Here is a 15,230-nt window from a genome sequence, read left to right as displayed (position 1 = left end):
CGACCATCTATTGTAACTTTCCATAAAATTCTGAGATTAGAGTCCCAGTTCTGAGGAGTTCCCCCACCCCGCCTCAAAATTCTAGAACTTTGCAGCTTCCCAGATTTGCCATGCGGTTCACCTCCAATATAAAAGTCAGGATTCTGAGATACAAGTCACAATCTTTGAAATATACAAAGTGTTCCGGAGTTCCCTCGGCTTGGAAGAAAAGAAGAGATGAGGAGAAGAGTTTGATAGAATCTGCTGGATGAATAGTGGTTGAGTGGTTGAATGGCTGGATGGGTGAATAGGACTTGATAGGCCACTTCAGAGCTATGGACGTGGAGGAAGACTAGAGGTCGACAATGGCAGTCATGCAACGTTTTGGGTGCCAGTCACTGTTGAACCTCACAGAAATAGAACACAAGCATCGGAACTTGGACCTCAGTCTTCCGAAAGTAGCCTAAGCTCTTTGTTTCACCTGTTCGAGAACCCAATGACAATGGCTCATTGTTCACACGAGGTAAAGTTCATTTCCCCTGTGACATCATGACTTCCTCTGTGGTGGTTCCGTATTCTCGCCTTTTGCGAGTTCTTCTTTTAAACCACAAGCCTGATGTCACTCAGAATTAAGAATCTGAAATTATCCCCTAAATTTTTAGTCTGTATAACGCGCAACACGGTTTCTTTAATGAATTCAATTCCAACAGTGCACAAGCAACTCCTCCTCTTATGGCTCGACAATATACTCACGAGATAGAAGACTAAAACGGTACAGAACAGCAACAATAAAATATTTCTTATTTTTGATAAGATTAAATAAAAGTGTCCAGAGGACCGAGTTGCTCCTTCCTTTAGATGAGCTAGCTTAGCTTTCATTTAACATGTACATCGGTGGGATCTTTCCTGGTGAAGGTCTTGTTATCTGTTCTCTCTTTGCTCATTGTCAGGATTTTTTTTTTCCTCAAAAATGAACAAAAATGAAAGGCCTAAGTGAGTAAAATGTAAAGGAAACTGTTGGCATGAAATGGCAAGTCACTAAATATACCGTATATTTTAAATCACGTTTTACAGCAACAAAGACCGACTCCTTACAAGGAGATGGCAATTATCATCAGTAGGCCAAAACATGGATCGGCACAGTTTTTCATGACAATAGCAGAAAATTATAAAAAGCAGGTTTGCAGTATGCTTTCTCGCCATTTGAGGTCTCTTACTCCCACACTTTGGGCCTTTAAAAAATTATCGGTGGCTGTCAGGACACACGTACTCAATCAACGCCCGTGCTGAACAACTGAACCTTCATTCTTCCCCATGTGGATTTCAGAGTTATTTAGGGCAGCGACCCAGCATTGCACTGAATGCCCCGTGGGCACAGACATGGAGTGGCCCCCCAACGGATGGAGCCCCTCATGCCTACCTGCCCAGCGCCCAGATGATGATGAGTTCGCCGCAGCAGCTGCCTTTTACTGGCTCCCACCAGGGCTGCGTCAACCAGCCAGGACAGGTCGGTGGTCGGCGGCAGCATCAGGCGCTGACAGATGTTTGCGCGCCGTCTCTGACGTTTGTGAATCTTCATGTAGATTCTGCAGTGCTGGTCCCCGTACATGTCCCTCAGTCAGCTGTGTCCTGTGAGTAGCTGGGCATCAGGCTTCTGCTCTGGAGCCAGTCCTGCTGAGAATGGTGAGGATCCACCCCCCACCTGCCCCTATGTTGGAATAGTTCTTGTTCAAGGAATATGAATAAATTGGTTTAATTCCACATCCAAACGACAATATTTTAAATCAATGTATGAGTTACAAAAGAATACCTGCTTTATGCATCATGAGATATTTGTTTTTGCCGAAAAACTCCTAAAGGTGATGTGAACTGGCCACACCCCCCCATATACATGGTCATTGTTTCACTTGTATGTTTCATTCTTTCCATCTATCAGCAGCATCATACCTTCAAGCTCAGCGACCGCACGTGCCAGTTGTCCTACCGGCGATGGTCATGGTCTTCGTCCCCCAGCAACCTCCTCAGCACCCAACACCACAGTCAGAAGGCCTCCGGCAGAGGGAGCGCAAGCTGGTAGTGTGTCACAGCAAAAGACTAGCATGAATTATTACTGCCTTTTGTATTTGTTTTCTATTTCATTTTATTATAAGAAGAAGGAATAGTTGACAGTTGTAGACAGTTGAGGGGTAGCTTTTGATCATTGCTGACACAAGTGCAAGACGGTTTGCGCAAACATAACCAAACATCTGATGACAGATAAGAATACAAGACCCAAACCAGGATGGACGTGACGTCACGGAGGAGATCATGTCAAGTTTGAGGTCCACCAGCAACGCACGCAGCCATCCACAGGTAGGAGTGAGTGCCTGCAGTGTGTCTGCAATGGAAAATAGTAGCAATGAAGGATTATAAGGTACTATAAGGCCATTAGGTGAGAAAAAAAAAAAAATCTGATGAAAATGATGAGAAGTAAGTATTATTTTGAAACCAAGTAATGTGTTCTGTGGTTTTGCCTTAAAAGAAGGCACACTATGAGGAAAACAGCTCTGAAGCACTCGTACAAATTTCCCTTTTAAATGTCCAGCATGCACTATTTAGTGGCATCTAGTGGTAAGAAAGCAGACGAATAATAAATATTTTGCTATCCCCTTCCCTGAGCAAGCAAAAGAACCCCAAAAAGAGTCAGAAAACCACCAAAGCGCTTGACTGCCTTTAGTCAAATAACCTTTAATACAACCTTTACTGTTAAAAAATAAATAAAAAATCAGCACCCGATTCAAATACAGACTGAACTAAGAAGCTCTTTCTTGCTTTTGACTGCAGTCCTCGAAGGCACTTGCAAATTCTTCACAGCACCACACAGATGGGCCGCGGCCTAAAAAAGCGAAGCCTCGTGCCGCCACTGAAGCCTCGCTGTATCCCACCACTGCAAACAAGCAGCCTTTGGTGGAGGCCAAACAGGATCTTCAGACCCCGATGACTCCACGTGCCAGATGGGGAGCTGCTGCTGCTGGTGCTGCTGGGTTCCAGTCCCAGCCGACATGGGACGAGCGGCCCTCCTCCCTCCCAACGTCTGCCGCACCTTCCCCCAAGACTGCAAGCAGACTTCAGGCCAAAGGCGGCGTCGCACTAGATGCTCCGGTCAAAACGCAGGAAGTCGAGTCGGCTCTGGCTGAAAGGGCGCCAAGAGTGAAGGCAAAGAAAATGCAGCAGGCGCGCAACTTGGAAAGAGGGAAGCAGGTGGCGCCTGCCAAGTTGGAGGCTGCGTTGGAGGTGTCTGCCACCGTTATTAATGTGACAGCCACAGAGCTGGAAGTCTCTCAGCCTCCACCCGCTCAACCTGAATCTGCCAAACCAGACACCCAGAGTCCTCCTCCTTGCTCAGTTGGGCCTCCTCTTTCTAACGGCCTTCCTCCCGACACCAACGCGCTCTCCGATGATGTGGCACTTTCAGACAGTACACCCAACGCTAGCTGTTGTCCAGAATCCTATGCGATTCCTGCAGCAGCCACAGCCCAGGAGGAGGCAGAGGAACCTCTGGAGGGGCCACCTGCAGAACTTTCAGCCGAAGTTGCGGATGATTCCAGAAGAGAAACAGACGACAAGGACGGTAATGAACACGAGTGGATCGACATTGCTCCTGGTAGGTCCAGAGTTGTAAAAGTAAGACCTGACAGATGTATTTTGGAAATTTGTAGAGATCGCTTTTAAGGAAAGTTACTTATCAAGGAATATCACTTGTGTCATAAAGCTAGTTCACATCTACATCACATATCTAAGCTGACACCAGAATTCTCAGAATTCCAGATGCCTTGGAAGGTTGTGACTGAGCTCCCCTGCTTGCCGTGTCTCTCAGGAAACCACGAGCTGACTGAACCTGGAGAGAGGAGGCGGTATGACCGAGAGTTCCTCCTGGCGCTGCAGTTCGTCGGCGCCAGCATACAGAAAACCCAAGGCCTGCCGTGCATCAATGGTGTCATCCTGGACAAGGTCGGTGGTGTTTGATCACCATCTGTCTTTTTCCTTGTGTGCAAGATGAGTTGACATTTATTTCAAACCCCCAGGTGAATGAGACCCCTCTGCCACCCGCTGACCCCGCTCGACTCATGCTGTTTTTGGGGAGCCTGAAGAGCAAATCAGCCAATGGACCTCGAGGCACGGTACGTTGTCTCAGAGGACAAAGCAAGCACCTGGCCTCGGGTGTCGTCACTGCCATGGCAGAGTTACGACTGATGTATTAGTGTACTTTGTGACAGCAAAAAGGGCCAGAACTATGCGTTGCAGTGCAGGAAAGCCTATGAAGGGGTAAAGGTAAATCAGAAGGTACTGCCACGGTACTGTAAATGTTGCTCTCTTGCAACAGGCCGGCCTACGTCGCACCCAGCAGGTTCAGAAGAAAGAGCCCAGGAAGGCCAACAGCAGCTCGTCCCTCAATGGCGACGTGCAGCTCAACAAGGCGGAGAACGCATGGAAGCCATCGCTGAGGAAGCCCGCGCGTGGTAGCCCGGGAGAGGAAGAGGCCGAAGACGACGACCTTCAGCAGATCAAGACACGGCGGTTGTTCAAGCGCCTCCGCACCATCCTAAATAGGCTGACGCCCGACAACTTCCAGCAGCTAATGAAGCAGGTGCACGAGCTGACCATAGACACGGAACAACGGCTGAGGGGAGCCATCAACCTCATCTTTGAGAAGGCCATCTCAGAGCCCAACCTGTCCGAAGCCCATGCTAACATGTGCCGCTTCCTCACGGGGGTAAGTTGACCAGGTTGGATCCCAGAGTTCTTTTTTCAATTTTGGATTTTGTTAGCCTAATGTATATGTTATGATGGAATGTGAATGGTACAAAATCTAATCCTTCATGTTTCTGCAACAACAAAAAAATGTACTGGGGTGCTCGGTAGTTGGTTGTACCTGATAGGGTATGTTATGTTGGGTATTTTATACTTGACCAGGCTGGGCCAAATTTTAGATTAGAATAGGATACCATGCAGGATAGGATAGCATGGGATAGACTTTGTCAGGACTATTATAGGATTTTTGTCAACATTAGCTAAGATTGTTGTCTTTTCTGCAACCTCAGTTGAAGGTCCCCTCCTCAGACAAGCCAGACGTTTCTGTAAACTTCCGCAGCCTCCTACTCGACCGCTGCCAGAAAGAGTTCGAGAGGGAAAAAAACGACTGTGAGACACTTGACAGGAAGCAAAACGAGTTGGATTCTGCCAAAGATGTAAGAGATGTCGTCCTCAGCGTGGCCTGCGGTGAAGACACCAATGTGCATTAACCAGACTGTGCATTATTTGTCTGCCTCAACAGGATGAGGAGCTTGAGCGCCGGAGGGTGGAGCTGGAGGCAGCCAGAGGCAAGGCGCGCCGCCGCTTGTTGGGCAGCACCAAGTTCATAGGCGAGCTCTTCAAGCTGAAAATGCTTACGGTCCCCATCATGGACCACTGTGTGATGAAACTACTCAAGGACCAAGATGAAGAGTCTCTGGATTGTCTTTGCTGGCTGTTTCTCAAGATTGGCAAAAACCTGGACTTTAAAAAGGCCAAGGTAATCAATCATGCACAGACAAGGGTGGGTGTTCGTGTCTGCTCGGGTTTCCTCACGAGGAAAAAGCTTACAGGCCTGGGCCACCAGTCAAGAAGCTAAGAATCCGAACTGTGAGTCATTCTTATTGTTAAATAATCTTAATGTGACTTCCTCTGAGAAAAGCTGTTTTTGACCCCTGCTAGCCTCGTATGGATCAGTACCTGGATCAAATAGACAACATCATCAAAGACGGAAAGACTTCCTCTACAATGTGTCTCAAGCTTCAAGAAATCATGGACCTCAGACAGGTAAATATAGTTGCTGTAAAGGTACCAGATCCATAAAGATTTTCCGATATATATTCTGACGCTTTATTGATTAGCCACTCGAAATGAATTGTGCAAAGATGTTTAAAATTGAATCTTCAGCTTTAAGAAGAGCATGTGTTGATTACAACTATTAATGACATGTGATCAAGCTTGTAATATTGTGTATCTGTGCTCGTCAGAATAATTGGGAACCACAAAATGAGGACCAAGCTGTCCAGACTAAAGACCAAAGCCCAAAAGACACGACAGCAGCAGAGAAGAAGGAACTTTCTGAGGTCTCTCAACAGCCCCAGTCCAAGAAAGAAGCAGGAGAAAGAACCGGAGTAAGTGTGGGTGGCCGTGTTCCACCAGGTGGAAGCAGGACTACTCAGCCCCAGGACGAAACGTGGAATGTATTGGACATCTCCAAGAAGCGATCCGCTGATAGCACGCATCTTCGCAAGATCACAAAGGTACAAATGGCCAGCCAGTCTCTTTTTGTTGTTGTTTTTTATTTTAGACGTTTGTTCTTTGAAAGAAATTCAGAAAAATTACCTCTTTAACAGTTCCTGACCTGGTTCAAGATCAAACTCTGGCTCAACATCAAATTTCTTGTTTTCTTTCAGCCCGGTGTTCCAGAGATCAACGAGCAGCAGGTCACCGCAGGAGGGAGAAAAGACACGTGGAACAACTGGGGCAAAGTCGTTGGTGAAGGATGGGGAGGGCAAGGTAAAGGAGTCAGAGTGCGTGTGTGGGTGTGTGTGCGTGACTAAGTGTTAACTCAGCCAATTCTACGTTGCAGGTCCTGGCTCTTCAGCAACTAGCTCTTTCAACCACTCATCAGGGCTGCAGCGGGCCGGCTTGTTTTCGCCTGCAACGCTCTTGCACCAAGTTCCTCAGAGGTATTTCACACTGGCAGCAGATATTTCCACACCGAGTCAACTTTTTTGGTGCTGCGTTTTCACCTTTTATGTACTGTAGGGTCCAAGCCTCCAATGGAGCAACCAAAGTTGATTTATTGTGTATCATTACTACTTCTATGTTTAATGTGTCATGTTTATTAAGTTTTTAACTGACGGTGATGTACTCACTGTACATAAATCTGAATTTAATTGAGGGAACTTCTGGAAAAATCTAGATTGTTTTGCAATTATTTAAAAATTTAAAAAGGTGTTCAAGAGTGGACATCATTATAAATATCTATACATCTGTTTCCAAAGTTTTAGGTCAACCTCCAGCTGTGAGCGTGGCGATGACGGAGACTGGCGGTGTCGCGACGTGGACCAGTTTGAACGTTTCAACCGCCGGGAGGGTCATGAAAACCAAAGCCAGGCCTCGAAGACGAGCTACGTCAAGGAGTTGTTGCAGGACAGTGACGCGAAGGGTCAAGACAAGCACAACTCGTCTACGCCTGGGCATCCTGCTTCTGGCATGCCTGAGGAAGAGGACATGGGAAGCAGGGATATCGGAAGCGGGGACAGAGGCTCGATCCACGATCTCAAAGGTGAACAAGTGTCAAGTGACCAAAAGGGGATGTTGCCTCTGGCGGGGAAATACTGTGTGTTCCCCCGTTGTTTCATGTGAAATGCGTGACTCATGTTATCCCTTTCTCTTCCTTTCCCTGCAGCGAAGCTTAACAGAGCTCTCACTATTCACTCCCTTAAAAAACCAGTCATAAAGAAAGGGGAAGTTGAGAAAAGGTCCAGTTCTATCACTGACGATTACATACACATGAACAACTTGAAGGTACACTGTCCATCTATATTTTCATATATATGTGTGTCATCAACATATATACATAGTATATACACACACACACACACACACACACACACACACATATATACATATATATATGTATACATGTATATATATACATATGTATGTATATATATATATATATTATATGTACACACATATATATGTCATCAACATATATACATAGTATACACACACACAATATATTATATATATGTCATAAACATATATACATAGTACACACACACACGCACACATCTATATATATATATGTATATGTATATGTATATATATATACATATACATATATACATGTATATACATATATTTATATGTATATACATATATGTATATATATATATGTATATGTATACACACACATAATATATTATTGCATCGCCAGAACATGAAGTTCAGCATTGGAGGTGAGCCAAAGGAGCTGGGTAGGAAGGTCTTCACTGAGGAGGAGCTCACCAGGGAGTTGGACAGACTACTGCAGGATCAGGCTAACAACCAGCAGATCAAAGACTGGGTGGAGGTGTGTTTGTGAGCGAGTGCGTGCGAGACTGTTTGTATGACGAGAATCCCGCATCATTTATTTATTTTATTCAGGATTTAAGCCTCACATGTTCCCAGTCATTTTTCTTTCCTGTTCACTCGTGTCTTGGCGCAGGCTAACCTGGATGAAGTGCAGACCGCCTCCAACCACTTTGTTCGAGCTTTGATGACGTCCGTGTGCCAGTCTGCTATTATTTGTAAGCATGGCGGACACAGAACCCCATGTCTTAGTCACTACTACCCTCTTCCCCAGCAGCACACACCTCTCTCTGAAGAGAGATCGCCCAGAGTTGGTCCCTTTGCGCTTTTCATTTTCCCTCAGATATAGGATTGTCTAAGTTTATGGCCTTCCACATCACCAGACACCCCCTTAAGTTGGAAAAATAAAGTTGGAAGAAGTGGAACCTTGAGTTTGCAATCCACTATGGCAGCTCAACTCAGATACATTACACCATTTGTTAGCCACTTAGTCTGTTTTTAGGGGTCAATAGTCATTCTCCCAGTGTTGTATGCCTACCGCTACATAATGTCTCACGTGAATCCTGTTAATTCCAGGTTTGGGCTAACAGCACTAACAACACATTGGTCTTAGCTCTAAATGTTCCACTTCTATGTGGCCTCCCTGAGCAGGACGTTGTTTCATTTCAGGTGACAAGCTGTACAGGGTGGACGCGCAGCAGATCACGCAGAGGGCCAGCCTGCTGCAGGTCTACCTGTGTGATGAGCAGAAGGAGCTTCAGGCCCTGTACGCCCTTCAGGCTCTGATGGTGGACATGGAGCAGTCAGCCAGTGGGTGAACTCTTATTTTCCTACCTGTCAGATACCGGGCCTCTGGGCTAGACATGGAGGTGTCACCCGTGTTACAGGTCCAAAAAAAAATGAGAAACTGGGTGACCTGAACAATATACTGTAGTGGGAGAGCTTTTATTTAATTGCTTTTTTTTTTGTGAGTAACCACTGAACTGTCCACGCCATCTTTGCAGACCTGCAGCGGATGTTCTTCGATGCGCTGTGCGATGAGGATGTGATTATGGAGGAGGCCTTCTACAAGTGGGAGTCCAGCATAAACTCCACATCGTGAAGAGGCAACGGCGAGGCCCTGAAATCATCCCCCCCAACCTCCTTTGGAAGAAGGAGAAGGCTTGAACTAAACGCTGGTGCCAGCCGACTCTTGGCATGAAGGCAGATGGTTCTCCAGATGGCTGTGCTTGTCATAAACAAGTATTCTCATCAAATAAAATAAAAAAATCAAGTGTACGTGCAAACCGATGGCAACAGAGTATTTAGAGTGTGCAGGGTTTAAACACTTGAGAACAAAGGTTTTTCTTGCTCCCTCCAGAGGGGTTCGCACAAGGCTACTGGAGGTCGGCCGCTTATTTGACATGTCATGTGCTAACACACCGTACAGAACAACTTAAAGGTCCCATACTACACAAAACATTATCAATGATATCTGAAATTAAGAAATGAAAGTCTGTCCTTTTAGGTTTTTGTTTGGGCCACATTTGTACGCCATTCCAGATTCTGACAATGTTGTTGTACGACTTTGGTTGTTCGACAGTGAAGGCTTAAGCACTGCCCCGCAAAACTGAGCCTTAAGTGAAAACACCGCATTGCAGGAAATTTGTCGGCAAATAGCCAGTGGCATTTCACAGGTACCGCGAGAATACGGCTTTAAGCCATAAAGAACAACAGAATGTGAGCAGCTCAAGTTTGTTTACGCCGACCAACCTTCTCTATTGCTAATGCAAATGTCATTATTTTTTATCAGAGTTTCCCCACTGGTAATATTTCTCGCAGTATCGCAAACCTGTGCGGGAAACCTCGGAAGCGGCGGCCGACGACATTAAAACGCCACTTCCCCCTGCGTTGACAAGACAGGCTGTTTGAGTTTCAGCCGGAAGAGCAGGCAGCCCCGTCGGGGGGCCTCACGGGGGCTCAGACAGGCACTTCCCCCACATTCTTTCTTCTGTTCTCCTGGGTTAACCCCCCACCCCCTCCAAGCCGAGGCACTTCACATTGCACAAGCCTCCCACAGTTCGGGGAACATCGCATTCCAAAACATTTGCTCGGTTTCTGTGTATTAGTCAGCACGAGAAAAACAGAATGACAGCGCGATGGCTCATAATTAACTCTTTCCCCGATCACTTTACTTCACCAATAAGAATTCTCATTTTATTTTCTGTGACCTCCTTAAATGACAGTTTTCTCCACAGCCCCTCTATTCAGTCAAAGCCTTTCTTTAATTTGTAGGAATTTATTACGGGTTGTAAACCTAACCATTAGCCTCACCCTATTATTCTGCCACATGAACCTTATTTTAGGGCCTAAATCATTGTTGTCATTACACCAGTACATCCTGTTTCTACCCAGTCAATGGCTTTACAGCTCCCCCCCTGTTATTACTCACTGGGCCAAAGCCTCCTGAAACGTTGCCTGCTTTTGTTACCAAATAAGCAGAGGGGGGTTGAGAGGGAAGGAAGCTTTTTTTTTTTTCTCACACCCAGACGCGCTTCCTGTCACACACCCCCACAATACTGCTGTTGCCTAAACCGACGCTTAATACAGCGTGGAATGTATGCCTGGTATTACAAATAATCCACTCCAATGTACAGGGGAAAAAACATGTTTTAATAAATACTGAGGTAGTTGCAGTTGTATGACACACATCGTTACCACATCAACACGTCATCAAGCTTCACTCTGGCACTTGACACAAACATACAACATGAACAGTTGATCCGCAGCGAGCCGCCCTTCCTGAGCAGACTCGCGCTGTAATGTCCACAGAATTAGGTCGAGGCTCACGCGCCAAGCCACATCCTCCAGTTCCGCATCGGGGCCAACCAGCGAGGCCAGTAAATAGGCCAAAAGTCATCGGGGCCGCGAGCACGAGCTGGGGCCGGATCCTCTGATTCACGCCGGCACGCCCTGGCCCCGTCCCGGAGGACTTGCTTCAGGGGGACTTTTCGGAGCGTCGATCCTTTTCTTTTTAAACATTAAAAAAAAAAAAAAAAAAAAAAGATCCCTCCTGGCGGGGGTGATCGGGCCCGGTCCTCGGCTGCCAGGCCGTGGCACTGTTGTCGAAAGTTTTTTAATGCCTTTTAATCAGCTCAGGGTTTCAACACGCGGCGACGGCTCTCGGTAGGGGCACGGGGCTCGGCGGCGTTCCGAGCTCACTACCGCAGTTCACGTAGTCCATCAGCACCGGGCTGACGATGACCTGCTGGGCACAGTTCTCCTGCTGCTGCTGCTGCTCCAGTTTCGCCTTCTTACACGGCAGAAAGTCCGGCGCCACGGCCGCTTTGCCGCGTCTTTTCCTCGAGTGCTGGCTGTTCGGACAGCGGTTCTCCTTGTTTCCGGCGGAGTGGCGAAGCGGCTGCTCCGTGGGAGAACCAGACACGTCCTCCCGGGACGGCTCCTCCTGGGGCGCGCCGGTGGTGGGAGGCGACGACGGCGAGGCGGGAGAGGTGTTGGCGGAAGGGACATCATGGAGGTCCGAGTTAGATCCGTCGGCCTCCGTGGCCATCTCGCTCTCGGCCGCGGAGTCTTCCCACTCGGACGGAACACTTTGTGCCGTGGCCTGCGCCGCGTGGTACATGTCCCGGGCGGATTTCATCACCAGGGTCAGCAGGAGGCTCCGGTGGAGGCGGAGACCCCCTCGTTGGGTGCGAGAGCTGTAGAGCTTCCCGAGTGCGACGACCATGATCCTCTTGGCCTCAGCGCTGACCTCCATGTCGAGACTTGTTTTGAAAGTAGAGTCGGCGGCCGCCAAAAACAAAAATAAACCCCCCTGCTGGAGCTACGTTGGTTTTCAGTCCGTCGCCGCTGACTTGACACACAGACTCGAAGCAGAGCCGGTCCGGGCTGCGCGACAAGTACATATCACCTCGCTGACGTCACTGGGCCCGCGTCACAGACCGGCGCCCCGCCCACAAAGCAGCCTCGCAGCAACTGGTGGAGCAGCTGCGTCCGAGCTCGCTCGCTCGCTCGCTTGACGGCAGAGTAAACAGCGTTACTATGTGGAAAAACACACAGTCACTTTCCTGGTGGTGACGTCACCCCCCGACTCAAACACGTTCAAATGCCGCCACGGATATTTTCTCGTTTGTGACTCACTGCGTTTATGGGACGTTGTTTTTCACGCGAAAATGTTTGTTTCGTTTTCTGTGCCGAGTTTCGACTTCTGTGTTTTTCTGCCGGACAAAATCCTGTTTTACATTCGGAGGCGTTACATAGTTTACCACGGCAAGGTCGCTTTGAATTTTTGGACTTCGGACTAAGACCACACCACCACCACCACCACCACCACCAACACTGTCAACCCACCCTACATTCAGGGTTTTATCTTTGGCTTTTCTTCACGACAGTTCAGCTTCCAATAATATTCGAATACTGAGCTGCTGTCAGGTTGTTGTTGTTTTTTTAATCACGTATTCTATAAATAGGTACTATGATGTGATAATGTTATTGACACATTGTACCTTGACCAGTGCCTGTTTCATAAGGCGAATAATAGGAGGGAGGGATGAAAAAGAATCAGTAGCTATATATAGCAGCCCCTTCACCCTCCTCCTCGGGAACGAACACCGAGTGGCTGCTCTGGCTGTGTGAAACAGTCAAAATAGAGCCTTTAAAAACGACCCCACAGCTGCAGTCTCACCCCCCCCCCCCCCCCCCCCCCCAGAGAATCGCTTCCTCGTGAAGGAGAGAGAGAGAGGAAGGGATGAGGGGGAAAGGGAGGGGGAAGAGACAGATGCCCATATTAAGCACATCCTGCTGCTGTGGCACAGAAAGAGGAAAACCCATGACGTGTGTGGGAGCCCTTGTTTCCTGGAGCCATTTAAAGTAACAGCAGCGAGGGTTGCGTCAGCGCCTTTTTCTACTTCCTCCGGACCATATTTGGACAATGGAATGCTGCGCGCTGCTTGTCACGATGTGCAAAAGTTGCGCAGCACTTTCAATGCTTTGCCGCTTGAGAGTTGAGTCCATCGCAGCTAGAAAAAAAAAAAAAATAAGAATGAAAAATAAAAATAAAAGCTGCCAGCACAGGCAATGGTTTCTGTCGCGGCTACAGTTGAACACATTCTTGTCACCAGGCAGATGGCATGTTTGCAGAAATGAGGACATTATTAAATCCCGTGTTCCAATTGAGAATAAAACGTAATTCAATTTGGATCAAGACTCTTGAGAAATCTTTCATTATAGATACATTCATAACATAGACTTACTACGTTGCCTTAAACAAAACTGCAGTCGTTCAAAGGAACAGTGACTAATGGTCAAATGCGTCATGTTTTTATTCTTCCTTCACCAATAGTTTTCAAAGTCCCAGCACATTTTTGAAACACGTTAGTGCAGGGAAAGCATAAATAAGGACGCGACTGCCCTCCAGTGGTTATATAAAAGAATGCACTTGCCATGCGGATGTTCCGAGTCTGTGATACGGGTTCTCCAGGTCCAGGTTGCGTGCAGTCACAACAGACTGAGAGGTGCTTCACGGACACCTGGTGGGCAGCGATGAGAAAACACACAGAAATCATTTCGTGTGTGTGCGCCATTTTGAATGCCGAAATGTGGTAAATTGTGTCTTGCTGCTAAACAAGACTCTTGTTTTGTAGGCGGGATCTAGTGCTGGTGTTACAGTCCAAGGCTGAAACAAGACAAAAAAATTTTAAGGTTTAAAGAACAGAGTTGAAGTCAAAACATGAAATTGAGGTTATATATATTTACATACTTAGACATTGACCTACTTTCTTTTTCTGAACACTGTATAGATATAACACTGGCCACTTTTTAAAAAATGTTTCCAAGATGAATTTCCTTGTCGTAGAAAGATTTTCCCGATATAATTTATTCCCCCCCAAATATATTAGCAACTCTTAAGTTGATGATCAAACACTGTGGACTTAATGTTAATACAAGCCGTTATATCATTCGCTGGCTTGTGTGAAAACATTGGAACAATTCAATTATTAACCAGTACAACTTGGCATCGGCACAAGAACTACTAAGTAAGCTTGCTATGGCTACAGCTACAACAGTGCTTGCTGTTAAAACAGTTGTTTTATGTGCATGTATCTGAGAAATGATTTTAATCAAGCTCATGTTAGTAAATATCGATAGTCTTATTTCGTCATTCTCAGGATACTCGGTCTACAAGTGTCATGTGGCCAGTGCCCATTATCACGATGACACATCATGATAAAGAGGGGGATTTTTCATCAGGGACTTTCTGCTCTGCTAATCATTCACCAGCAGCTTCACCACTGACACCAGCAGAGCCACAAGCTCGAGCGTCAAGCAAAATGTTGATTTTATTCACTGTACCTACGGAAAATGCACACAACCATTTATGTCCATTTAAAAAAAAAAAAAAAAAAAAAAATCCCCTTGATAAACAGGAAGTGTGGATGATTACTCCTTAGTCACATTTCATTGATTTCATATGTTTAGACTGTGGAAAGAGGGTAAAAATCTCCATTCCATTTTGATATAAACTCAAAGGGATGAATGTTCTATATTGACATTAAAAAAAAAAAAAAGAAAGAAAAGAAAAGAAAAAGGAGACAGGTCAGAACTGGCGATTTCTTTCTTTCTTTTTCTTCTTCTTTTTTTTTTTTAAATCCCTAGAGTGCTTTAACTCTATACTGCCCCCTACAGACGCACCAAAACACTTAAATGACCAAAAAGATGACCGTCTTATCATGAGACGGAGTGGTAGAATGCAAAATATCAACATGTCTGAAAATTGGATTAAACGATATTCTATATAGTGTGTTGGGGGTTCTTATCACTGAATTTCAGCCGAGTTTTGATGGGCTCTTTCAAGTGAAAGAAGTGTCCTCTCAAGTGAATTAAAAGAGTTTAAAAAGAAAGAAGGGAGCGCTAGCTAGCTAGTTAGCTCCACCTACCTGTTTGCTACATCCTGTTGATCTCAGTTGAAGGAAATTACAAATGCTTTGCAAAACAAACAAAAAAAGTTTTGGTTGTTTGGGACGTACACATGGGCGTACATGGTAGAAAAATGGTTGACAATATGTTGAAGAATGGTTGAAAAGTGATTGGAGAATGGTTGAAAAATGGTTGATGGAGGC

General features: G+C 46.3%; 2 protein-coding genes and 1 long non-coding RNA gene across 3 annotated transcripts; 2 read left to right on the top strand and 1 right to left on the bottom strand.

Annotated features, from left to right (window-relative positions):
• Window positions 1–295: 295 nt before the first annotated feature.
• LOC142886807 (uncharacterized) lies at window positions 296–1,673 on the top strand. The gene is made up of 3 exons (XR_012926454.1): window positions 296–502; window positions 1,307–1,486; window positions 1,563–1,673. It is a non-coding gene; the product is annotated as an uncharacterized LOC142886807 (long non-coding RNA).
• A 223-nt stretch (window positions 1,674–1,896) lies between these two features.
• Window positions 1,897–9,398, top strand: LOC142886803 (eukaryotic translation initiation factor 4 gamma 1-like). Its single transcript, XM_076023985.1, has 18 exons — window positions 1,897–2,052; window positions 2,236–2,331; window positions 2,803–3,622; window positions 3,836–3,969; window positions 4,044–4,139; window positions 4,343–4,732; window positions 5,061–5,207; window positions 5,294–5,530; window positions 5,713–5,817; window positions 6,018–6,290; window positions 6,444–6,546; window positions 6,620–6,719; window positions 7,038–7,321; window positions 7,445–7,563; window positions 7,979–8,113; window positions 8,249–8,330; window positions 8,782–8,922; window positions 9,117–9,398. The coding sequence occupies exons 1-18, from the start codon at window positions 1,969–1,971 to the stop codon at window positions 9,212–9,214; spliced, it is 3,444 nt and encodes a 1,147-aa protein (XP_075880100.1). The 5' UTR covers window positions 1,897–1,968; the 3' UTR covers window positions 9,215–9,398.
• Window positions 9,399–11,137: 1,739 nt separating this feature from the next.
• ier2a (immediate early response 2a) lies at window positions 11,138–12,116 on the bottom strand. The gene has a single exon (XM_076023991.1). It carries the CDS (start codon window positions 11,867–11,869, stop codon window positions 11,255–11,257), a length of 615 nt encoding a protein of 204 aa, XP_075880106.1. The 5' UTR covers window positions 11,870–12,116; the 3' UTR covers window positions 11,138–11,254.
• Window positions 12,117–15,230: the final 3,114 nt, after the last annotated feature.

The sequence above is a fragment of the Nelusetta ayraudi genome, unplaced genomic scaffold (genome assembly GCF_046127955.1).
Source record: "Nelusetta ayraudi isolate G7.1 ecotype Tasmania unplaced genomic scaffold, CSIRO-AGI_Nayr_v1 ptg000016l, whole genome shotgun sequence".
NCBI lineage: Eukaryota > Metazoa > Chordata > Actinopteri > Tetraodontiformes > Monacanthidae > Nelusetta > Nelusetta ayraudi.
Note: the sequence above shows the minus strand (reverse complement) of the source record. Positions and strands in the feature narration are given on the sequence as shown.